The sequence below is a fragment of the Dipodomys merriami genome, unplaced genomic scaffold (genome assembly GCF_024711535.1).
Source record: "Dipodomys merriami isolate MVZ:Mamm:240054 unplaced genomic scaffold, mDipMer1.0.p SCAF_5, whole genome shotgun sequence".
NCBI classification, from domain to species: domain Eukaryota; kingdom Metazoa; phylum Chordata; class Mammalia; order Rodentia; family Heteromyidae; genus Dipodomys; species Dipodomys merriami.
The window spans coordinates 65,555,151-65,580,907 of record NW_027206068.1 but is presented as its reverse complement, the minus strand read 5'-3'; the positions used below and the strand labels follow the sequence as shown (position 1 = coordinate 65,580,907).

Below are 25,757 nucleotides of genomic sequence, written 5' to 3'. Positions count from 1 at the left end.
CATTTGCATTTTTTAAAACTATTTTGAGGGTGAGATTGTGAATGGTTTGAAAAGGGAGGAGAGGAAGGAAGCGATCTACAGCAAATACTTCTGGATCTTTCCAGGTGGACTTTGTTTCACGTTTTCCCATTTAGAGTGGTGTAAAGCCACTGGGGTCCCCCTTGATACACCCTTAAATCCCCCTAGGCCCGCCCCCGGCCTCTCCGAACTCCCTCCCACCTCCTGTCACTCGGCCATACGGTCCCGCCCACTCCTCACCTCCACCCCAGTTCCGGCCCTCTCAGCCATTCCACATGCGCACAAGTGTCATTCTACCGGGGCGGGCCATGGAGCGGGGGCGGGGCTGGGAGGAAGAGGAAATCGGGGGCGGGTCCTAGCTGGGAGTGAACCGGAAGTGCAAGCGTTCCAGCTTCTCCTCTGCCAGGCGGAACCTGCTGTGCTGGGCCCGGTGGCCGCTAAAGAACTTTCAGTGTCCTGCCCGGACGGTCGCCGCCGCCGCGCCCGCCGCGCCCGCCGCCAGCCTCACCCCGCCGAGGCCTCCGCCGCCGCCGGCCTTGCGCGCGGCCTCCCGCTCGCCCGGCGGAATCCGCCCTCGGCCTCCACCGCCTCCTCATTTTCTGCCGGGCCTACCGGTCCGCCCCGCCGCGGCGATGTGCGACAAGGAGTTCATGTGGGCCCTGAAGAACGGGGACTTGGATGAGGTGAAGGACTACGTGGCTAAGGTGAGCGGGGAGAGGGGGTGGGCGCGAGGGGGTGGGCGCGCGGGCGGGGGGGGGGCGGCGAGGGGGAGGGGAGATGGATGGGGAGTGGGGGGACCGGGGATCGGGCCCGAGGGGAGGAGGGAGGAGGGATGGGAATTGGGGGAGGGGCCAGGGAGTGGGAGCTGCGAGCTGGCTGGGGGAATGGGGAGTGGAGGGGGAGCTGGGATGGGGCTGGGGAGGGGGAATGAGGGGTGAGAATTAGGGGGAGGGGGAGGGGCTAGGGCGTGGGAGGGATGGGAGCTGGGATGGGGCTGGTGGGGAGGGGGTGGCGGGGGGTGGGGGGGAGGTCCCGAGCTAGGGGCCTTCAGGATGGAGATGACACCGGGGACCCAGGGATACCATTCACGAGCGCCCAAATGGAAAGCAAGAGGGATACAGTAAGTTAGTCCTGTTCGGCCCTGCAGTGGGCTCCCCCTGCCTTCCTGACCCCCTGGGGTGGAGCTGGAGGAGGCGGGGGAGGGGGGGTTTTCTTTGGGACCACTGATCATTTGAATCTAGGCCCTTATCATCATGCCTAAAGCTTTTCTTTGAATGAACTATTTCTCCACCTTGGGCCTGACAGTTACTGAGGAGAACATCGCCTAATATCAGAGGAGGATTTTCTTTTAATTTTAGGCCTGGCAGGAATTTAAAGAATGTATTGGGGGTGGGTGGGGGGAACAACCAAAAATAGCAATAGGTCAGATTCTGAAACTCTCGTCACTTGACTGTGAAGTGTTAATTTAGGGTGTGGCCTGTCCCTCTCTCACACAACCACCACCACCAAAAGCGTCTGTTTCAAGTGTAAAGTTGGCAATTGGCAACAGAGTGTTTAGAAAATCTTAGTGGTTTTTTTTTCAACAAGATTGTTCCACATATGTAATAAGTAATACTGCCCTTTAGTCATAGTATATTGTGGTGTAAAATCGTGATTAAGAAAGCCTAACTCAAAGCTAATCCCAAAGTAAAAACCAGAATCCACTCTGATGGAATAATAAACTTTAAAAGTTCTACCTTGCCTTTAGGTCCTGAAACTTGTCCCCGTCTTTTGTAGTCATAATAGAACTTAATGTTTCTTACCACTTTAAAAGTGGGATTTTTTTTAATACCTCCCAAGACTATAATTTTATGATAAAACTGTGAGGAGCTTCTTGCTCACCTTCTCAAAGTGTGAAAACTGGGTGTAGATTTCAATTATTCAAAGGACCTCCAGTATGCTACTTCACAGGTCTGTGATAGGAAGCAAGTAAGAAGAAACAGGGTTTCTTAAAAGTTGCAGGATTGTGCAAGGTAGTTTTTCTCCTTCTAATGAAATTAAAATACAGATTTTTCATCTGCTTAGTTGTTACTTGTGGAATTTTAGGACTGGCTGCCTATGATTCACTGCTTTTTCAGCTAATGGCACATTGAGAGCTAAATTATTTTTTATGTAAGTAGAGGGTAAAAAATTATTTGGAGCATCAGTAGATGTAGTGTGGCACTGTAGTGCTTGACAGCTGGTGGCTTTTGGTTTTCCTTTTGTGGCACTTAGGTTATTTGAAATATAAAGAAAGAAAGTTGATAAGTATTCATTGATAATACAATTGAAAATATTTCTATTGTCTCCTTCCATCCTGACTTACTACCACATGACCCAACCGTTCATTCAAAGCACATTTCTGAGGGTTGTCAAGACTACCTTCTTAGTGGCTCTCACCTATACTTTATTCTGTATTCTTACATTGCCACCTTAGGTTAGTTGCTGTTGCTATGAAGCCTGGACTAGTTGTGTTCTCACCCCATGCCCATTCTGAATCGCCTTCCAAGTCAGTTTCTATAGGTACCTTGGAGAGATCTCTGTATAATGTGACTGAACCTGGAGAGATCTCTATGTTATATGAATCTGAGCGTCTTGATTTTTTATTTGATTTTTTAAGCTAATCTTTTACCCTGCCTTTAAAGTACCCTGTAATTTTTTTTAAATCACTTATTTGAAAGAGCAGTTCCTTCTTCCTTTGATATCCTAAGTTCTGGACCTGGCTTTATAAGGTTACTTCTCTGAAAACCCTCTGCTCCAGACCTACTACAATGTTTCATACAGGAAATCTTCTTTGTACTTTTGCATCTTCCTTGACCACACATTAATCCCTAGCTTCCAGCCTACTCTTAGGCATAAATACCATTTCTTCCAGAAAAAATATTTTGGCTTCAGCTTAAGATCTGCCTTCTGCGGGCTGATATCTATAATCCTAGCACCTCAGGAGGCTCAGGTCTAAAGATAAAATTCAAAGCCAGCTTGGCAGATTCTCAGATCATCACCAATTAACCAACAAAAGAAAACCAACAAGTGGAGATGTGAGTCAAGTAGTAGAGAGCCAGGTCTGAGTGAGAAAGCTGAACTAGAGCGCAAGGCCTTGAGTTCAAGGCCCAGTATCAACAAATATGTTTCTGCTAAGAAATTCTTTTTATTGCCATGTACCAGTAGCTCTCTGATCCTAGCTACTCAGGGGGCTGAGATCAGAGGAATGAGGTTGGAACCCAACGCTGACAAACAAATCTGAGAGATTCTTACCTCTAGTCAACCAGCCAGAACTGAGGTATGGATGGCTCCAACCTTGAGCAGAAAAAGCTAAGCAAGAGCCCAAAGCCCTGAATTCATGCCCCAGTACCAGCACACACACACACAAAAGAAATTCTTCTTATTCTTAAGTATGATTTTGGCAAACTTCACTTGTTATATAAGGATAAATGCCATTGGCTGGTTAATTTATATTGCCAGGTTTAGAAAGCACTCTGCTTTTACCTGTTCCATTTGCATTTTCCCATGCCATTTCAACAGTTCTATTTTTAAAGATGAAGTTTAAAAGAGTTAAGTAATTTGACAGTGTCACAAAGTGAGTAGCCTGAGATACGGAGATTTAAATCCAGCCTGTCTGAATCAAAAGCCTAACCACTTCTTTTTACCAGTCTGCTTTGAAATAATTAGCTGGTTTCTTAACTCAAAATGGGCTAAAAGAAATAAGCACATTAAGAAAATGAGAAAAGCCAGGCACTGGCGGCTCACTCTTGTAATGGTAGGTATTCAGGAGGCTGAGATCTCAAGAATTGTAGTTCATAGTCATCCAGGATGGAAAAGTCTGAAAAATTCCCATCTCCAAAATAATCATCCAGAAGCCAAGCTGGAAACAAGGTTCAAATGGTAAAGTAACAGCCAAACAAGTGCAAGGCCCTGAATTCACTAAAGAAGAAAAGAGAGTGGAGGGAGTATCACAAGAAACATTTACAACAAATTAGTTCAAATTATGAAGGCAGAAAAGTAGCTACAGTTTTTTGTTTTTGGAGGTTTTTTTGAAGTATAAGCTGGGAGTTGGTGGCTTATGGCTGTAATCTCAGAGGCTGAAATCTGAGGATTACAGTTTGGAGCCAGCTAGGACAGGAAAGTCTGAGACTCTTACCTCCAATTAAGCAGCCAAAAGCCAGAAATGGAGGTATGACTCAAGTGGTAGAGTTCCAGCTTTAAATGAAAATACCAAGCCGTAGAAGCTCCGTGCTCAAACCCCAATACCTGCACTCCCACCTCCCAAAATTAAGTGTGGCAATATATAAATACCTACTACTGATTAATAGACTGGTATGATATGTCTGTATATCTGATTGCTTGACAGTTTGTGAATCTTTGTATTTATAGTCATAATTTTACCTTGCACCTTTTTTGTTTAAAATGTGATCCTACACAATTCAGCAAGCCTTGTCTTAGGAAGAAACAAGTAATTATCGAGATTTCTTGTTTAAATTAAACATACTTTTAAAAAGTGTTTTATGATCTTAAGAGTTTTGAACTTGAGCTTTGCAAGGCAGTATATTGGTGTTAACATCTCTATGTAATGACTATTACCAATCTCATTTAGAAATGAAGAAATGTGGCAAAGATGAAATAACTTGCCTGGGCTCATAAAGCTTTTGAATGGTAAAGCTGAGATTTGAACTCAGTTCCATGGATTCTGAAGGAGTTTCAGAACTCTTGTATTAACCACTTTACATAACCTTGACCTTGACCTTTGATTTTCAACAGTGCTAGATAATTCAAAGAATAAGATATGATACTAATTGTGCATGTCAATGTTAAAAATTGAAAACCAGGACAAGATGCTATTGATCTACTGAGACTACTTAAAGTTGAACTTTTTTGAGGGTCTGAAGTTATTTGAGGAAGATGCTTATGCATTGAATTGATAAGTAGCCCCTTAGAATTCCTAGCGGAAGCCGGGCGCCATTGGCTCACGCCTGTAATGCTAGCTACTCAGGAGGCTGAGATCTGAGGATCATGGTTCAAAGCCAGCCTGGGCAACAAAGTCCATGAGACTCTTCTCTCCAATAAATCACTAGAAAACCAGAAGTGGTGCTGTAGCTCAAGCGGTAGAGCACTTGCCTTGAGCTGAAGAGCGCAGCGCCCAAGCCCACGTTCAAACCTCACAACAGACCAAAAACAAAACAAAGAATTCTTAGCAGATCTAATAAATGTACTCACTTGTTTACACGTTCTTCTGTTTCACTTGCTGTGAAATACTATACATCAGGCCTCAAACTTCCCCTTCTCTGTTGTTTCCTTTCCCTCTTCAACCCCCACCCTAATTACATCTGCCTTTGACACTTAAATAAGTTTGAAAAGCAACTATTGTGCACCCACTGAAAGGATAGGATCTCTTGAACCTGAGAAAAGCATCAACTCCAATCTTTAGAAATTGCAACACTTACTGGAATCATTTCTCATTTTATTAATAAAATAGCCAATTTAAAAGAGTCTTGCTTTTAGTGGTTTTAGTTTCCTTTTTATTTTTCATTCTTTTTTAAAATTATCAGGTTATCATCAGAAGAAATTATTAGTTGCATTGCTTTTTGGCAGCAGGACTGGTGACTCAATATGAAATACCATTTTTTTTTTTTTTGGTCTTTCCTTTTTTGGTACTGGGGATTGAACCCAGGACACTGCACTTGCTTTGCCACTGAGCTGCATCCCAGCCCTGTATCATGCTATATTGATTGGTACCTCAAGTAGATAAAATAAACTTCATACAGCATAGGTACTGTACTTTCAGCCTTTTTTTCTTTGACTACGTAGTAGAGGCTCTTTCTTTACATTGGAACATGTAGTTGCTCAAACGTATTTTGCTTTAGGATTTTAAACAGTCTTCTCTTGGCGTAGGTATTGTTTAATGCATCAAAGCTGATTTAAATTACGGATACATGCTTATATTTTAAAAACTAAAGCTCTTTTGAAAAAAGTGAAATGAAGTATTTGATTTCCTATTCTCCCTGACTAGTTTATTTATTATATAAAACATAATAGGCATTTTTAAGACAGAATAGTATACAGAACACAAACATTAGCCTGAAATCCTACCTATATAACCAGTAACTTTAGGAAGTAAAGACAAATTCATTCCAGCACAGGTAAAAATACTGCAGTTAGGACTGAAAGGTAAAGGCTTCCCCTGCCCAGTTCCTAATTAAAAGTTAGCCATTCTTTTTTTTTTTTTAACTAGTTTTTTTTTTTTGTCTTTTTTGGCACTGGGGATAGAACCTAGGATGTTGCACTTGCCAGGCAAGCGCTTCGCACTGAGCTACATCCCAGCCCTAGCCATTCTTAAGGGATTTGTTAGTAATTTCAGAAAACATTGGAAATTCACTTAACCATTTTCCCCTTTAAAAAATTCTGTCAATACTTCAGCACTTGCTTTTGTAAAAATTCCATGGGACTTTTTGTTGGACTTCATATTGAAATTTATTCCCCTTTAAGATGATACATCGTATTCTATTTTATGGGTATCATGCAATATATCACACTGATTCTTTTTGGTAAACATTGTTTCCAGTTTATTTTTGCTATTAATATTATAGTGACAGTCTATCGATCAATAGATCTTAAGTTTTGAAAATACATCTCTATTACATTTGATAAAATTCAAGGATTTAGATACACATCAGCACAGGAGACTGATAGTTCATTCACACCATTTAGCTTTTTAGTTTTGCCGCTTAGGTAAAAAATGATGTGTTGTTTCAGTTTGCATTTTGTTTAAAAAGAGGTTGAACATTACAGAGCTTTACTAGTCATTTGTATTCTTCAAGTTTCACATTTAAATCTTTCTTCACTTTCTAATAGGTAATTGGCCTGTTTTTTTTTTTTTAATAGATTTGTACAAGCCCTGTAAACATTTTCCTGGGGCTTGCAAATGTTATTCCTAGTTTTGTCTCAACTATAGTTACTTTGCTTTAAACACTCTTGTAACTTGGCTATTCTGCCCCTTCTATATTCTGAAGTCAGTCATGAAATAGGAATGTAATTTGTTAAATTACATTCTGTAATTACATGCCTGACATATGGTGAGTTCAGTAATTCTTAGCTATCATTTATAACCACAAATTTGTTTAGAAGCAAAACTTTAAAGATGGCCTAGTCTAATTTATTTTGTAGATAAGAAAAAATGGGATGTCAAAGGTCTTGACCAGATCCTTGTCAATTAGAACTAGAAATTTTATTCTGTTTTCCTTACCTTGAATGGGTATTTTTTTCCCCTACCACAATATTTTGTTTTCTAATAAATCATGGGATACTTGATGCTAACCTATTATTGGCATAATCTTTCAGGCTTTACTCCACCTGTTCGGTAAGTTTCTGCTTGAATCAGTCACTTGTTCATTTCTGAAATAAAACACCTGAGGCCACACCCACTTGTTCAGAGGTTTACTTAGTTCCAGCTCCTTGAAGTTCAAGGACATGGGGCTAACGCAACGGCTCATTTCTAGTGGAGGTCCTCTTTGCTGTGCCACATTAGTGCACACGGCATTGATGAGAGTACGTGTGGGAACAAGCAATCACAAAGCCAGACAAGAGGCAGGAAAGAGCATGGACTTAACCATATTACCATTTCAAGGACAGTACCCAAAGTGCATCCAAGGACCTCCTACTTAGGCTCAACCTTTAAAGTTCAGTCCCCATCACCACATTGATTCAAGCTTTCTGTACACGGGTCTTTGGAGAACAAATCACAACACTGCTGAGTGCGTGCGTGCCTGCATGTGTGTGTGCGCGCACAAGCATATGTATGTATGTGTGCACACGCAGTGTGTAGGCTGGGGCATGAACTCAGGTTCATCTACACCTCCAGCTTTTGGTGGTTAATTGGAGAAATGGACAAGAAACAGGAGACTACAAAAGCATCAGTAGTACAGTCGTCTGTGGCTACATAGTTTGGGGGGCATGTTTGATTTTTTTTTATTTCTTGCTGTTAAGCCTCCTTGCTTCTTATCCATTTCTCCAACCTGCCCAGTAATTCTAGGAACTACTCTTAGTATCTTTATTTGGCAAATCATTTTCTATCTAACAAGACAGACACATGTGATTCTCACCAGCTGCCCAAAGCTGTCTGCCTGTATTGATAATTTTGTATGGCCCTCAAATAATGTCTCTTAGCAGAAAGAATATTCCCTACTTCTGAAAACTCAAACTTTATCCAGCTTTCCACACTGTTGTGGAGGAGTGTGTGTGTGTGTGTGTGTGTGTGTGTGCGCGCGCGCGCGTGCATGCGCGCGCGCCAGTCCTGGGTCTTGCACCCAGAGGACCCGGACACTGTTCCTGAACTTCTTTGCTCAAGCCTATAGATCCTTGAGCCCCAGCTGTGGAGATTTAAAAAAAGTCTCACGGACTTTGCTGCCCAGCACTCTGGCTTCTAACCACAATCCTTGGATCCCAGCCTCCTGAGTAGTTAGGATTACAGGTATGAGCCACTGGCAACTGGCTATTGTGACAATATTTTTGTAAATGTAAAGCTAGCTTCCATTTGTAACTCTCTTGACTATCATTTTAGAATTTTAGAACTTTTTTAGCCATGTCTGACTTAAAAGCTTTTATAGTCCTGTGAAAAATAGGAATCATCACTACTTTTTCAGTAGCATTAGTGAAACAGTATTAAAACCTACACTTACTAGCACATTATTTCTCACAATATAAAAGTGTACCAGTAAGACTGGAAGATTTCTTCCTGCAAACTCAATTCTTTGTAACACAGTTCTATTTATTGTTGCAAAGTTTTCTCTAAAATGATTTTTAAACTGAAAGGAATTTCTAGAAAAACTTTCCAACTATCAAAATGTCTGCCAGAAATGTTCCAGAATTTCCTTCCCAGCTGTCCTGCCAGTCCCATGACTGTCTTGGTTTCCAACAGCATACATAAAAGACAAGGCTAGCTAGTTAGCAGTTTTTACTGGTTCATTCATAGTTTATTCAGCAAATATCATTTGAACATCTACAGTGCCAGCCACTGTGTTGGATAAGGGTAAATGCAATTGGAATAATACTATTGAGGATGAATTTTCTTCAGAGGTTCAATCAGGTATACAGAAACATAGCAAATAAGATCATTGTAAGGTTTCTAAATTATTTTCTTTCATATGGTTAAAATTTACAAAGCAGCTGTATATTTTGTTAAGAAAATACACAGCTATGTTAAAAAAAATTAGAGTGTTAGAAAATAAAAGTGGGTTGATTTTTATATTTCTCAGATCTTCCTTTTTGTTAAGCCATTTGTTTTCTGTTGTAAAGTTCCAAACAGAATTATCAAAGCATGTGAATTTGTTGTAATTTGGACACTGTTGCTTATCACCAGTACAGTGGTACATGATTTTTGCAAAGTTACTCTGAAATGGGGCTGTTAGTGAGGGAGCTGGGGAGGGGGGGGGAGGGAGGTTGGTCAGAGGCGATGTTGAGAAGAGTTGGAAAATGGAATGTCAAGGCAAAAACAAGGAAAGAAGGACCATAGTATTCTTCCCAGAGGGAAAAAAAAAAAAAAAACAAAACCTACTATTTGAAAAATACTAAGCACTGCAATCTTTACTCACATCTAGCTAAATGGGAAATTGACTCTTGCAGACGTTGGTGTATTTAATACATTTGCTACTTTCTCCTATCAGATGACCAGTACTTACATGCTGTGCTATGAAATGATCACATATGCTAATTTAATCTGCTGTTTGTTAGTAGCTTTGGGAGGGCTCTGGTCTCTGTGACAGTACAGTATGTACTTGGCCTTAGAACTCAATTGTATGGATGAGGACGCACCTTGAAGATCAAAGGAAGAGAATTATTTTTCTTTTCTCTTGAAGAATAGCCTTAAAAGAGTTCTCAGCAGTGTCAGGTACCCATTTCATTTAGAAATAGTACAAAGAATGCTTTTCAAGGTGCGTGTTTATTATTCTTGTAAACAGTCTAGTACAGTGTAGGCCTGTCAGAAATCACACTTTTGAAATGTATATCAAATGCACTGGAATTAAAGAGGAAATATGCAGCTGTTACAGATATGTCACATATATGTGAGCATGTTTATATTCTATAGTAAAATGAGTTAAAGTAGGGGAGAAAGATGGAAAAAGGTGAAGAAAGTCCATGAATTGTCACCATCTTTTGAAAGCCAGATAATTTCATACCAGTATCTCACAGAGGCTTGGGTTTTCTCAGTGGTGTAGCTTCCATTTATGATTCTTTTGAGTACTCTGTTTTTGTAGCTACAAATGCAAAAAATAAAAACCTATTTTCCTAATCTAGAATGGTGGTAGGTGACATTAAAAGTATAAAAATGCACACACACAAATTCTCAAAAGACAGGGAAGTTACAACAGCCAATTTTTGTTGTTTGTTTTGCCATGAAGAAACCCAAGGCCCACCAAGCCAAGCTTAATATCAGCCTGGAGTGGGTATAGCAGTAACAACTGGAGCCTAGCACTGGAAGGAGCTTCCAGCCTAAGGGCCATATAAGTCCCATAAAGCCATTGAACACATAAGTGAAACGCACACCTGTGCTGCTTATCAGCTGCCTGTGCGCTTGTATTGATAATTTTGTATGGCCTTGAGTGATGTTAGAAATATCCAAATCACCTTTAGCTGCGAAAAGATTCTCCATCCTGCCTGGTGTTTTTCCACAAGTTAATACCACCTCTCTAGGTAAAAGTAGAACTTAAATGGGCAGTGAGAAGTTAGGTAAGATTAAGTAACTAGGGAAATTGCATTGGATAGAAGGAGGAGTTCTTCAGAGGGCCCACGATGCTCAGAGGGACTCTTTTCTCGTAGTATCTGTTTTAAAATAAGAATAATGCTGATCTTAGAATGGATCTCCTGTTTTCTGTAATTCTGTATAGCGTTAGTATTGGTCTTCCTTAGGTACTTGGTAGAATTTGGCAGTGAATCATTTGGGGCCTAGAGCGTTCTTGGTGGGAAGGTGATCTGTGGGACCTGATACTGACACCCTGTGTCTTCATTCTTAAGATCTTGTCAGTTGTGTTGATTATCTTGAGTCAGTTTTTCTCCATATTTTTCTGTTAGTTTGCTGCTCTGATCTTTCTCTTGCTTGCTTTGCCTGTGTTTTTTTTAAAATCTGATTTATCTTGATGAAAGACCACTAACTCGTCCTTTTACTTTTCTAATATAAACATTTATTGCAGTAAGCTTCTGAAGTGTTTTGCAGTGTCCCTACATGTGAGAATCTTTTGTTTCTATCAGTCACACAGGCAGGCCTTCCAGTGCAGTCAGTCCCCTTTGTTAAATAAGAAGTATAAGAAAGCTTAAACACCGAATATCTCTATTTATGTTAACCAGTTAGGACTCAAGTTATAGTTATACTGTGTGTTATTATGTGAACTCTTCAAGTTTTTGTTCATTTGAATTTGCAAGAAATATAATTACTTCATGAAATTCAGTGTCTTAAAAAACGTTAGTTCCCCCATTCCCTTTCTTTAGACTTCCATCCATCTAAGTATTGTTTTTATTTGACTTGTCATTACAAGGGAGAAGATGTCAACCGGACACTAGAAGGTGGAAGGAAGCCTCTTCACTATGCAGCAGACTGTGGACAGCTGGAAATCTTGGAGTTTCTGCTGCTGAAAGGAGCAGATATTAATGTATGTATATGGCATACATGAATACAGAAGAGCAGTGTTTAAGGAAGACTGCCTTAAATAACGTAGTCCAAAATGATAACCAGATTGTTTGTAACTTAGAAATACATAGTTGGGGTTTTAAAACCCAGCCAAACAGACTGACTTTTTGAAGTTGATAAACTGAGGGTTTGTTGATTCCCTCGTGGCCATACCCTTTCAGTTTCTAAAGCTTGGGAAATGACCGCCGTCTGTAGGTAGCATAGGTCATGTAGCAGCGCATAGGACTTGAAATCCAAAGCTCCATCTAATCTGGAGAATAGTCTAAAGGTAGAAGAGCAAGTGATGAGGCAGGAGTGCTTACCTCCTCACTTTAGCCCTGTGTGTCTTCTGTATTTCAGTTTTGGAACTAGTAACCTTGACAGCAGGAGAGATGTACTTTTTCAGTTTGTAGTTCTCACGGTTGTAGTTCTCTTGTCCCTGCCTCTGCCTGTGTTTGGCCCCTGACTGCTCATCCTGAATCACATTGGCATTTCTATGCTTGTCAGACACTTAGGCTCAAAGAAACTACTGAAGTAGTGACATAGTAAGTGAGCTGAGGTCAGAGTTCCCCTCCACGGATTCCCACAGAAACATTGCTTCTTGTGGATTTATGCTTTTTGTCAACTCTCTGAGTCCACAAATTTATCCCTATGGAGTAATTGTGGTATAGAAAGGCAAGTAGGTATTTACAGATTTTAAAATGTTGGTAAGTTCTTGAATTAGATCTAAAAAGATCTTGTAAAATTCTTTTTGTCACTTCATAGGCTCCAGATAAACATCATATTACTCCTCTTCTGTCTGCTGTCTATGAGGGTCATGTTTCCTGTGTGAAATTGCTTCTTTCAAAGGTGAGGTCAATTGCTCATTTTTATTGCTTTGTTCCTCTCATTACAGTGTAACTATATAAGCTAACTACTTGCTTGTTATTTGAATTATGTATAACTACAAAGACAGTAGTAAGCTAGAGGCATTATCCAAAATTAAGATCTAGAACACTGTTACTTAAAATAGCTGGTCTAACTAGAAGTGGCTCAGAACTGTAATCCCAACTACTCAAGAGGTAAAGATCAAAGGATCTCAGTTTGAGGCCACCTCAGGCAAAAAGTTAAGGAGATTCCTTCTCAATCTGTAAGCCAGACAAAGTGGTGTGCCTCTGTGATCCTAGCTATACACAAGAGACCGTAGGTAGGATGATCAGTCTAGGCTGGCCCCAGGCTACAGTGGAAGGCCTCAACCAAATACTAAAACAAAAGAATGCAGTGGTAGGCCCCTGCCCAAGCAATACATAAAGCCTTGAGTTGAATCCCCGGTAGTGCCATAGATATGTGTGTAATATATTTACATGTAAATAATTTATATTATATGCCTTACTGTAATTGTTTTTACTATAGAGAGAACTGGAAAAGAAGTAGCACATAACACTGAGAAAAAAGGCAGCATTCTAAAAGTATTTATTTCATACCCTCTAAAACAGAGAACTTCTTGTTTTGTTTCCCCTACACTTAGTTTCATTTTAAATTCAAATCCTGGATTTAAGGTTTTTTTGTTGTTGTTTTATATTCTGGATACATATCAATAACAGGTTTTAGGTGGTACATATGATACTGCTACAGATCTCTAAGATAATACAGGCCTCTTAAGAAGCACAAATAAGTGGAAATAAAGTAATGAATACAGCATCTGTGGCAGGTTATGCTCACCAAGATTTCTAGTCACTGTCTCATTGTTCACTTTCATCCCTGGAGAAATACTTCTTGCTTACTGTACCAAAATCTTGTTGCCAGAGGCTACAAATAATGGTTCATAGTTCATGAAAGATTTATTAGTTAGGGCTGTTTGTATTGTAGGTCCTTTAATCTTGCTGAAACAGACTTAAACAGTCAAGTCTTCACTGACTCATGTAACTATACAATTGAGGCACAGTTTGACCCTGGACTTGAGCCACCCACCATGATTTCTTTTTGTCTTGTCAGCTCCTTCTCTAGCACTGACTGAATTCCCATGGCATCAACCATGGGAATTCCCTCACCAAGAGTGAGGGAAGAGGATGGACAGGGGAAGGATAAAGAAGAATGTTGAAGGGGTCACATTGATTAAGATGCATTCATTGTATTCATAAACTCCTTTGTACCACTACTTACAGATAATTTATAAAAGAGAATTCTGTTTTCCCTTGACCTTTTCTTCTCAGCCACAGGTCTTTGCTCTCTTAAAAGCCTGTGGGATTCTTTTAGTTTAGGATTGTTTACTATATGAACTACCCCTAAAACATAAGAAATATTAGCAAAATTAATAAGAAATATCAGGTAGCTGAAACAGGTTACAAAAAAAAAGTACACTCTAAGAGGTGTCCTAGGAAATTGAATATAGAGTAAGTGAAAAGGAGGAGCATATGAGCTTGTGTAACTGACATCCATAATAGAAGAATGGCAGCTAACAGCACAGCAGTCAGGAAACAATGCATAGCCACCAATTATTATGCAACTCGTAATTTTAGTGACTCACAGTTATTTCAGAGCACTCTTAAAGGTAACTTGTTCCTCAATTGTTGAGACACAAAGTCAGTCTGCTCAGAAAATACTAAAACCAATCAAATCTGATTATCTTTATGATGTTAGCATATCTTCTGTTCTTTTGTTTTTCCAGTCCCTTAATAGTGAAATTCTAGCATTATTAAGTCCCCAAGTGCCTGTGGAAACAATTTTATGGCTTGAGCTGAAGATCAGATGTAAGGAAGGACTAGAAGTCAGTTCTATCTGCAGCACAAGCAGATAGGTGTACTTGCAATTAAGCGCCATTTTCATCTGGTATTCTACCTAAGGTAAAATCTGAGCAGCTCCATAGTCTCAAGCACACATTTTATGGTTGGTTTTACATACTCTTTAGGACAGAAAGACTTAACTGAGCACTGCTTCTGTGATTGCATTATTTTGAGAAGAGACTGCATCATAAGGAGCCTAAAATTTACCCTGTAGTTTCTGAAGAGCCAGTTGTTAAAACAGTCGATAGGTTTCACAAATCTTAGGCCGGAGTACCTCACTATTTTAGATGGTTTCTGTTAGGGACCTATACTGATGGCAGAAACCCCAGTTTAGCTTGCAGTTTTGCTTCTGTCTAGCTCTGTGGCTTTGAGCAAGTTCTTTAACATCACAGCCTAAGCTTTACTTCTGTAACCTGGGACCAGTACTTAACACATAGAGTTGGTAAGGTTAAATAGCTCATGGCTAAATGATACTTCCCATGTACAAGTACTGTTTTCAGTGCTTTACATCAGCTTCTAACCATCCCAATATGAAGTGGGTACCTTAAACCCTCATTTTATCATTAAGAAAACTGTCCAGATTATACAGCTAATAAGGTTCATTTTCTTTTTTAACCAAATACCACAGACTGGGTTAATTAATAGTGACCAGGAATTGATTTGGTTCATAGTTCTGAACACTGGGAAATCCAAGAGCATGGTCAGCAAAGGTCTCTGTGCTACATCATTGCAGGTCAGAAGGCAAATGGGAGCAAGGTGGGTAAAGAACAAGAAAGGGTTGAAGTTGTCTTCATAACAAATCCATTTTCACAGAACTCACTCCCCACTAACAAACAACACTAATCCATTCATTATCTGGAGCCATTATGACCTGGTAACCTCATTGGCTCTACCTCCCAGTTAAGGATGAAGTTTGTAACCAATGAGCTTTTAGAGGACCCATTCAGACCATAACAAAGGATACATGGGTGTTCACATCCTGGCAGTGTGGCTCCAGAGCCATGACTTTATAGCCAAATCTTTAATGAGATGGTGTGTATATAAAAGCCTGCTGAAAAGCCTCACACATTATAAAGTCTTATTAAATACATTAGTATACACTCAGGATTGAGGGAATTCTTGTTATAGGAATGAGGGGTTTTCTGAAAACAAGCTTCATGAAATGAAAATAGCTTTGTTTTAGATGCTGATATAAGGATATAGGTTGAGCCGGGCGCTGGTGGCTCACGCCTGTAATCCTAGCTACTCAGGAGGCTGAGATCTGAGGATCGCGGTTCAAAGCCAGCCCGGGCAGGAGAAACCGTGAGACTCCTATCTCCAATAAACCACCAGAAAACCGGAAGTGGCACTGTAGCTCAAGTGGTAGAACGCTCACCCTGAGCTAAAGAGCTGAGGGACAGCGCCCAGGCCCAGAGTTCAAGCCCCATGACCAACCAAAAAAAAAAAAAAAAAAGGATATAGAATGACCCACTGTAAGAATGAGATTTACAAGACATTATGTTGAAAACGAACTTTACAACTGTGGTGAGGGAGGAAAGAGATGGTAGGGGAAAAACAAAGGAGGGAGTAACAATGCTTGATAGGAAATGGACTCATTACCTTACTCATGTAACTGTCACCCTCTGTACAGTATCTTTACAATAAAAATATTAAAGACTCATTTACACTTCATCTTTGTATTTCCACAATGAATTTTTCCCTGAAAAATCCTTGTTTAAAAAAAATGCAGTACAGAGGTTAGTGTCAGCATTAAAGAATAACAAAACAACAAGTTATACCTATTATATCTGCAACTGAAAATGAACTGTAGTCACTATGTCCAAGTAAGAAATAAAATGAAATATAAAATGTGTCCCAGTGCCCATGTATATGCATGGTTTTCATTAGTATTATTGGAGTGACTACTGGAAAGCTTTTAAAGTACCTGACTCTTAAAAAGTTAATCAGAACCAGGCCCAAATATCTCACATCTATAATCCTAGCTACTCAGGAAGCTTAGATCTAAGGATTGTAGCTCAAAGCCGGCCTGGGAGAAAAGTTGATGAAACTCCTTCTCTAACCAGTAAAAAGCTGGAAGTGGAGGTGTGGCTCAAGTGGTGAAGTGCCAACCTTGAGCAGAAAAGCTAAGGTAGAGTAGTATGAAGCCCTAAGTTCAAGCACTAGTACCGCACACACACACACACACCACGGTAATCAATTTGTATGGAGTGAATTTTTAGGAGAGAGCAGATGAGACAGCGGTAGCAACATGTAGCTGCCGGGTAGGTAAGCATTTCAGCCAGTGCTGTGGTTAGTGTTGGCTGTTTCACAGTGCACAGCGGGCACATTGTTGGGGCAGGGGCAGGGTAGTGCAGATGGAGAAGCTCAGCCGTGAAGTTGGAAAACCTGGGCTTAAGACCTGGTTCTACAACTTAGTAGCCAGTAAATCATTCTATCTCAACCAGTGGGATTGATGCTGTTCACACTTCAGGATCATTTGGAGAATCAGAAAAGGTAATGGTTGTTGTCCATCTGTTTTCAGTACAATACTTGTGAGAGTGATAACTTTGCATATGTGATTGTTTCCTCTGTCCTAGCTAGATTGCAACATAAGATGTCTCATTCTCAGTGCCAGAGTACAGTAGTCAACAAACATTTTCTGTGAAGGACCAGATAGGAAATATTTTGGGCTTTTTATACCATATGGTCTCTGTCATAATGACTCATCTCTGCCACCATAATACAAAAGCAGCTATAAAGTACATGTAAATGAGTGGGTGCGGCTGTGATCCAGTGGCTTTTTTTTTTCAGAACTACATAATAGAAACTCAGTAAATATTTGTTGAATGAACATGTCATTTAATGTGTTCTCCATCTTTAAAGTTGTCAACAGATGAGATGAGACTTCACGTGTATGCCATCTTACAAAGTAACGCCTTTTGAGATAGACCTCATTTTCTAAGGTGAATACAAAAGAGTAATCAAGTACACAAATAGGTTTGCCTTAGTAGTAAAAAGTGCTGTGGAAAAAAATAGAAAACTGCCTTTATACTAATAGTATTTTAACTTTTGATTAAAAATTTCTTGAGGAAATTATATACATTTCTCTTAAGAATAAACAAGACACACTCCCAACTTTTCCTGAATATTTATCTACATCAGGCATTCTGGGGTCTGTTGGACTTTCTGGAATTTTTTTTTTCTTCTTTTTTGGCCAGTGATGGGGCTTGAACTCTGGGTCTGGGCACTGTCCCTCAGCTCTTCAGCTCAAGGCTAGCACTCTACCACTTGAACCATAGCACAGCGCCACTTCCAGGTTTTCTGATGGTTTATTGGAGATTAGAGTCTCACAGACTTTCCTGCCTGGGCTGGCTTTGAACCACGATCCTCAGATCTCAGCCTCCTGAGTAGCTAGAATTATAGGCATAAGCCACCAGCACCTGGCTTTCTGGAATTCTTAATAACTAAATTCGCTAAGCTTCAGTGGAAATTGGATTTGTTGTGTTTTGTTTTGTTTTGCTTTCTTGCCAGTCAGATCTCTTCTATACTCCCACTGTTTAGTGTAACCAGCCTCCTCCTGTTTGCTGTTTCTCATTTTATTTGGACTGCAAGAATTGAGTTTGATCAAATGTTTTTTTTTTCATGCGATTGTTTCTAACATATTTATAAGATGATTTCTTTGTTGCTTTGTATGTCCCTCCCCCACGGTATAGCCCCTGTTTTCACTGTATTTGATATTGATAATATTTGTGGAGGGGAAAGGAAAAAACAAAATGTTTAAATAGGATACAGGTGGACCCATTGCAAGAATGAGATGTATAAGACGTTATATCGAAAAACGAACTTTACAACTTGGGCGGGGGGGTGGGGTGCTAGGAGAGGGGAAGGGATGGTAAGGGGAAACAAAGGAGGAGGCAACAATGCTTAATAAGAAATGTACTCATTACCTTGCCCATGTAATTGTAACCCCTCTGTACGGTATTTTCACACACAAAAATTAATCTATAAATTGCTGAGAGAGGACCACAGCAGACTTGTGTGCTATAAAGAATTTAAACCCCAGAAAGCTGTTTCTGTGCTTAAAATCATTGCAGTTTTAGATTCACTTCCTACTTCAGATATACATGAGGTTGCTGAAATCCTGACTTGATTCAAATATCATCAACCTCAGCCAGTCACTGATGGCTCATGACTATAATCCTAGCTATTCATGAAGCTGAGATCTAAGGATTGGTTTCCTAGCTATCCAAGACAAATCCTCAAGACTCTTACCTCTTAAGTAACCAGGAAAAAAAAAAGCCAGAAGTAGAGACATGACCTAGGTGACACGAGTGCCAGTCTTGAGCAAAAGAGCCAAATGAGAGCGAAGGCGGAGTTTGAAGCCCAGCCCCAGCCCCACCCCCCAAAATGGTTATAAGACATATTCTTTGACTTGGCCTTAATTCTCTGTTGCGATCTTAGTCCTTACATTCATTTTTATGTTAGATTCCAAACTGCCTTCTCTTCACGTGAATTATGAACCACGATTGCTTTTTCCTAAGACAACTAATTATATTCTGAGGTCATAACAGCCTTATATAGAACTGTCCACTAAGGCCGTGTGTGTGTGTGTGTGTGTGTGTCTGTGTGTCTCTGTGTGTCTCTGTGTGTGTGTGTGTGTGTGTGTGTGTGTGTGTGCGCGCGCGCGCGCACGTGCCAGCACAGGCACACATCTTTATGTGTGTAGAGATAGATCTGAATCTATGTATATGTCTAAGTACTAGTATTTTGACTGAATTTACATATTTTGCATTCGAATTGCATCATATATGGCAATTGATGAATAAAGCTATAGTAAACATCTTCATGAAAGCTACCTGTAAGAAAAATCTCACATTATCAGTATAGGCATAAACCTTCTATTCTTAAATTACTAATCCTCTTCTTGGTTTGTTTGGCCATCTAAAGTCAAAAAGACAAAGACAAGCAGGTTAATATATTGTTTCTTGCTTATATATCTTCTCAATTGGGTTGTAAAGTACTCATGAGTAAAGATAGCATCAATTCAATTTTTTAAACATTCCCTGTATTCTACTACATACTATTAAGTAATTCAGTTATCAAAAACCATTGCTTTTGAAGATGAATAAATTACTCATAGAGCCTTAAAACTTACTGTCTTAAATGATCCACAGGCTGTCTACACTTCAACCTGGCCCTAACAGCTTTTCTTTACCCAGAAAACACCTGAATCAGGCTCAACATACAGGCAAAGAAACTTAAGTTTTCTGATCTAATCAATATAAGAACCTACAATATTATTCTGTTTTGAAACTATCTTAAAAAGAATAACTTAAGTAGTATGCTAGGAAGCTTCTGTTCACAGCAGAAATGCCTTATTGATCCACCGATACGGTCTTCCACAAATAACACTATATTATGCTTAGTACCTATCATCGATTGATTTAATAAAAGAATAATGATTGTCTAGTTTGGGGCCCTTTGTAATGTGTTAAAAATGAAAAATCTAATAAGTTTGGTCTCTGCTTTCAATATATTTAGTGTAATAGTAAAAGGTTACAACTGTGTGAAACAGCTAGCCCGTTGAAGTATTGTGATTGCTAGGACAGGAGTTGCATATAATGTTGTAGGAATGAAAAAGTCAGGTGTGATCTTGGAATCAGTCATGTGTTGTTACTTGGAGTGTCATTAATGACTCCCAAGTACCACAAATGTAACTTCATAAAGCTAGTGAAGCTTGGTGTCTTGATTAGGAGCCTGAACCAGAATTGAGGCATTCCAAGCAGAGGCAGCAATGGAAAAAGTTGTAGGGACAAGAAGACAGAATAATGCAATGATGTGCCATGCATTTGGAGAAGAAGGATTTAACAAGAAGTGTCACTAAAGAGGTGCATAGGGAACAATTATGCCTAAAATTTTGTTGTCCACCTTCAAGTTTGTATGTAAGGCTGCAGTTCCTAGCTTTTAAGAAGGTAATCAGACTTGTGTTTGCAGTCACTCAAACAGATGTGTGCAGGCTGAAGCATATGATATAAGAAGTGAAAACACAGAAAGCTTTGCATTAAGATGCTTACGTGAAGATTATAAAAGGGGGAACTATTTGGTGTCAGGAAAGAGTGGGTTTGAAAGATAGAAAAGAGAGTAACAAGGATGAATATTAGAGAAGCGCATAAAAATGGTGTAGTGAGAGCCACAAAAACCATTACAGTGGGGGCAGGGGTATGTGGGTGGTTAAAGACTAATACAAATGGGGCACTGTAGTTTTAAGTTCTCAGTGTAAACATCAACCTGTGTCACAAGACCTCCTGATCGGTCTTCTACCCATGGAATTCATTAATGGAGCCCTTTCCTCTCTTTTCCAGGGTGCTGATAAATCTGTGAAAGGTCCAGATGGACTGACGGCCCTTGAAGCCACTGACAACCAGGCAATCAAAGCTCTTCTCCAGTGATGAATGGACGGACTGATAACTCAGGACGAATGACTCTCCTGTGGCCTCACACTGCTGCCTGTCTGTCTGTCACTCTATCTGCCAGCTTCTTCAGCTAAATACTTTCGAGAGTGGTGAGGGGAGAGAGAAATTCATAACAAATCAAACTACCAGAAAAAAAGGAAAAAAACAAAACAAAACAAAACATGTCTTGGAGGAGGGGGAAAAATGATCGGGCTTTTACTGGGATTCCTGATCGAGCCAACCTCTTTTCCATTTCTAACAAAATATACAACTCATGCCCAAGGGAGAGCCAAGACAGAGCATTCCAGGCTCATTTGACCCTTCCAGCTCCCTAGCTAATTTATTAATTAGATTGTGTTGAAGGTCTAGTTATACAAAGGCCAACTCCACTTACTTGGTAGCCATAGCTGCAAGCAGTCCTGGCTGCTGTGATGTAAACTTAGGGTGCTGAGATAAGCAATTAGCTACAGCCTTCTGCCTTAAGAGTGCACTCTCCTGGGGATCCTGGCTAGTTAAGAGCGCTGCCTGTGGTTGGTGACCAAACCTCTCCTCAGAGACTTTCAGCTCTATGTGAAAGCTGGGTTAAGTGAGGAGGGGCACAATCCCAAATTACTGGATGATTGAATTTTGGATTTTCTCTCCCCTTTCACATGGATTTCATGTCTCTAGATAAAACTGACTAGTTTTATTTATAATACTTTAAATTTTAGACGTCTGAAGGAGGAATCATTCCAGTATGCATAATTTTTTTCTCCTGTAGGTTCAGACATAGACATTTATGTAACATTTAAAACACTTTCATATTCCTGCTGGTAGTAAAAGGAGGTTTAATAATAGAATCAGGTTGGGGATGTAGTTCAGTGGTAGAGCTCTGTCCTAGCATAAGTAAGGCCCTAGGTTCAGTCCCTTGCACTGCAAGAAAACAAAACAAAAAACTCCTTGTCTAAAATAGAACCATAATAGCCATAAGTAGGATAGTATCATATAAAAACAGAACAGTTGTCTTAGTACCTATGAATTCTCTTCATCTGCTTTTTGAGTGACTCGGCCTCAATTATGTTTGGAGAATCAAGAAACATTCTCTGGAATGTCTCTCTTACACCCTTCTTGGACTCCGATTACTTAATGCACCAAAGCTATCACGGGGGTGAGGTTTATTGTTTGGATAAATGTAACCCCATCCCTTTAAAAATGTTCTTGTCACCAGGTTTCCCTGAGTTGTTGCTAGGCTTCTGCTGCATATATGCCAATCCACCTACATAATATGCTTTGTATCTTTTATGAACAATAGACTTTTTTGTGTTTTATGAATCGTGAATTGTATAAAGAGTAACAACTTCATAATCAATTCTGTGTTCTTAAAATACAGTGCCCTAAAATGGTGTTCTTGGGACCTGCAGAAAATTTAGACACATCTCCAAATACTAAAGTAGTAAAACTAATTAAAACATACAGTCTTAGATTTGGTATATTGCATTTTGAATATTAAGATCTCTTTGCTTTGCCATCCATATAAGCTTACTAGAAATAGTGGGGATTTCCCTTAGGCAACTAATGCAATAATAATTGAATGTACCTCAAATTTTTAAAGGGGTAAGGGTGGGCTAGGGACTTATATTTAGATTATGGATAATAAAATTAATGATATTTTTAAGGCAATGTAGCATTCTACAGCAGGGTTAAACTATTATCGAGAGCAGTCAGCCTGGGTAATAAGTTTTATTGATCAGTTGCTGATTTTGTGTGTGTGTGTGTGTGTGTGTGTGTGTGTGTGTGTGTGTGTGTGTGTTTCCCCATGACTCCTTTTTTATCCTGTGGCCTTTCAACTAAGCCCTGTATTTTTCCTATGTTCAAGAAAACAATCACAAAACAATGGTTTAAATACTTTGATATATTTGGCTAATTCCTGCTGTCTTAACTGAACATCCTGATTGGAAATGGAGGGCACACTCTGTAACTATCAAAAATAGTGCACCAGAGTGTTTTGATATCCTTGTTTCCACCTCTTGGTATAATGCTATTTAAAATGCCTGAACTTTCCACAGTTTTCACCTCTCTTTGCAGTGTAGTGTTGCAGTGGCTGCTACAGAGAGTGCACTGTCCTTTCATTCCTGAACTGCTCTGTGTCTCACAGTCATTCTGGTATCAAAACCACGTGATTCTCCCTATACTCATGTTCCATGTAATGCAGTAGAGGCTATTTTGCCTTCTTTCTTGGCTATTTTGTATACTCCATAACTATGAAGCAGTTGCTTTAGCAAACAACCTGTAGAATAGGCTGACCAAGGTGGTTTACAGTGTTGTTGTTTTTTAACTAGGTTATTTATATTGTATTTCAGAACCACTTGGCAGATAAATCCATAAACACTTTGAGTAAAGGAAGCTAAGAACCCTATCTGCTTTTTGGTACTACATGCATCAGCAAAAGGTTTTGTTTTGTTCTTCACTGAATTACTATTTAACATCTCTGAAAAATAAATAAAATTTGCATGTTCGGTAGTATAGTATTAAATCATTTTGTATGCACTGTAGCAAGTACAAACAGGCAGTTTGCCGGTTTCTGGTAGTACTAACACACCCCTCTGCAGTTTCAGACTGGGATCTGCAGAGTCCTAATACCACACCCAGTTAGTTACCCATATAGTTCTGCTGTGCACCACTCACCTGCTAGACCTAGCCTGGCCGGCACAGAGGAGTAGGAGGGAAGTGCAGTGTGTGAAAGCCACAAAAAGTGATTTCTGTCCCCAAGTAATAGATTTAAAATTTATATGTACTTAATCATTGATTTTTGTTTTTAACTTCACCTGAGCTGCTGTTTCCATCCATGCAATATTGTATACTCAACTGTGTATAGAAGCTGGTAAGAGTGCCCTCCTACATAAATGAGCAGTTTGCAGTGTTTTGCATGCAAAATTTTAAAAATTTAAATCATTCTGATTCTATTTTGTAAATGGAGGAACAATCATATCTTTCTAAGCAGTAACAGGAAGACTAGTGCTTTGTGCATTTTGATATATTTCAGTTTTTTTCCATATTGTCATACTTTTGACACAATTGAGTTTCTCATAAGTATCCTAGTTCATGTACATCCGAATGCTAAATAATACTGTGTTTAAGTTTTGTGTTGCAAGAACAAATGGAATAAACTTGAATTGTGCTACAGCTAACATGTCAGCAGTATCTTTCTCCCTGTCACTTTTCTTTTTCAGTCTTCTCTACAGTTAGCTGGAACTTTTAATTCATCTAAATTATCAAACTTGAGAAGAAAAAAAGGAGGGAGAAGGAACATAGTAAAGATGAAATTTTGAAAACCATACTAGTCATTGGAAGGCTTTTCTTGGTGTCAGTCTCCTGATACAAATTGGCCTGGTGTAAATGTTGTCTGGTTGACTGGGAAACAGGTGAGGATGGCCAAAAGCTTGCAGACTTAGCAACAAATGCCAAAGGCAGAGCTTGCTCAGCTCCTCATCCTCTCCACAGACAGAGCTTGCTCAGCTCTTCATCCTCTCCTTGTCTTTTGGGGTTGCTTATTTCCTGGGACCTACATTTCCCAAGTCCATGACCACTAGCGCTTTTTAGGGTATGCTTTTCAGGTGGCTACTTTGGGCCTCAGAACTGAACCAGATTATATAATTTCACAAGATGGGTGAAATTAGTTTGATTTTGATTTTAATCTTGTCAATAACCAAAAGACTTTACTTTTGAAATAGTATATTACCAATAGAAGAAAACCTAGGTAGATGCTAAGATACATCAAAGGCTGTCTTTCTTAACTTCCATGTTGTCAAAACACCTGTGTGGCTGTACCTGATCATCTCAAGAATTTTTTTTTTCCAGCTAACATTCTCAGTTTAAGAATCAGAGTTTATAAAGAAGATGATTGCATCTATTAAGTGTGTTGTACAAAGGGGAACAGAGCTTTCTGGACATAGCAGTTGAAGAGTAAATCATTGGTGTGGAGGACGTCACAGCTTCCAAAGAGTAAGCTTAGATGGAATTGTTTCTGGTACTAAAACAGCTGTCACCGGACTGTGAAGCAACTCGTTTTATTAGATTGCCATAAGGATTTGTAATTGAGTTACTATTTAAGATAAGGGATTCCTGGGCCAGCAACATCACCATTCTCTGGAAAACTCAATAGAAATGCAAATTTGTTGACTCACAGCTGAGACCAACCAGTTCATTTTCTGGGGCTGAGCCCAGCAGTCTGCCTTGCACAGCAGTGATTACAAGACAGTATGTTGGAAATGATCTGTACAGTTTAGGGAAGGAGGGAAAAAGAAGAGAAAAAGAGAAAAATGAGGGAGGGGGTAACCAGTTGACAAGAAATGTACTCATTACCTTAGGTAACTATAACCCTCTGTACACCATCTTGACAATAAAATTAAGATTTTTTTTAAAAAAAAAAAAGGTCCAATACCAAGACTGAGAGAGCAAGAAGAGATATAAGCAGGATGTCATCAAGCATGGCTTTCTAGAGAAATGGAAGTTTTTAACTGTGTAAAACAGCAAATGTTTAAATCTTGTAGCTCTGAACACCGAAGAAAATCTTAAGGTGAATATGAGTTACATGATGGCCAAAAGAAGACTGGCTAAGCGGGGGCGTGGTAGAGGTTCAAAGCCAGCCCAAGCAGGAAAGGCTGTGAGACTTAGCTCCAATAAACCACTCAGAAAACTGGAAGTGGCTCTGTGGGTCAAGCGCTAGTCTTGAGCTGAAGAGCTGAGGGACAGCACCCAAGCCCAGAGTTCAAGCCCCATGACTGACAAAAAAAAAAGGCTAAGACAATGGTAGAGATGCATCACTGGTGAGGGTGACTTTCTATTAATGTACATCATTAGTTCCTGTGGGTTTGTGTTATTGTTAGGGATTGTCTCCCT

General features: G+C 39.7%; 1 protein-coding gene across 1 annotated transcript; it reads left to right on the top strand.

The window, feature by feature from the left end:
* Positions 1-393: 393 nt before the first annotated feature.
* On the top strand, positions 394-24,041 carry Mtpn (myotrophin). The gene is made up of 4 exons (XM_069996854.1): positions 394-722; positions 11,556-11,669; positions 12,452-12,535; positions 20,790-24,041. The coding sequence occupies exons 1-4, from the start codon at positions 651-653 to the stop codon at positions 20,874-20,876; spliced, it is 357 nt and encodes a 118-aa protein (XP_069852955.1). The 5' UTR covers positions 394-650; the 3' UTR covers positions 20,877-24,041.
* Positions 24,042-25,757: the final 1,716 nt, after the last annotated feature.

Bases quoted from the DNA above. Each gene is read 5' to 3' on its own strand.
- Mtpn (XM_069996854.1), top strand. From the start codon at position 651: ATGTGCGACAAGGAGTTCATGTGGGCCCTGAAGAACGGGGACTTGGAT. The intron at 11,670-12,451 runs GTATGTATATGG...GTCACTTCATAG, and splicing joins TGAAAGGAGCAGATATTAAT to GCTCCAGATAAACATCATAT. The intron at 12,536-20,789 runs GTGAGGTCAATT...TCTCTTTTCCAG, and splicing joins TGAAATTGCTTCTTTCAAAG to GGTGCTGATAAATCTGTGAA.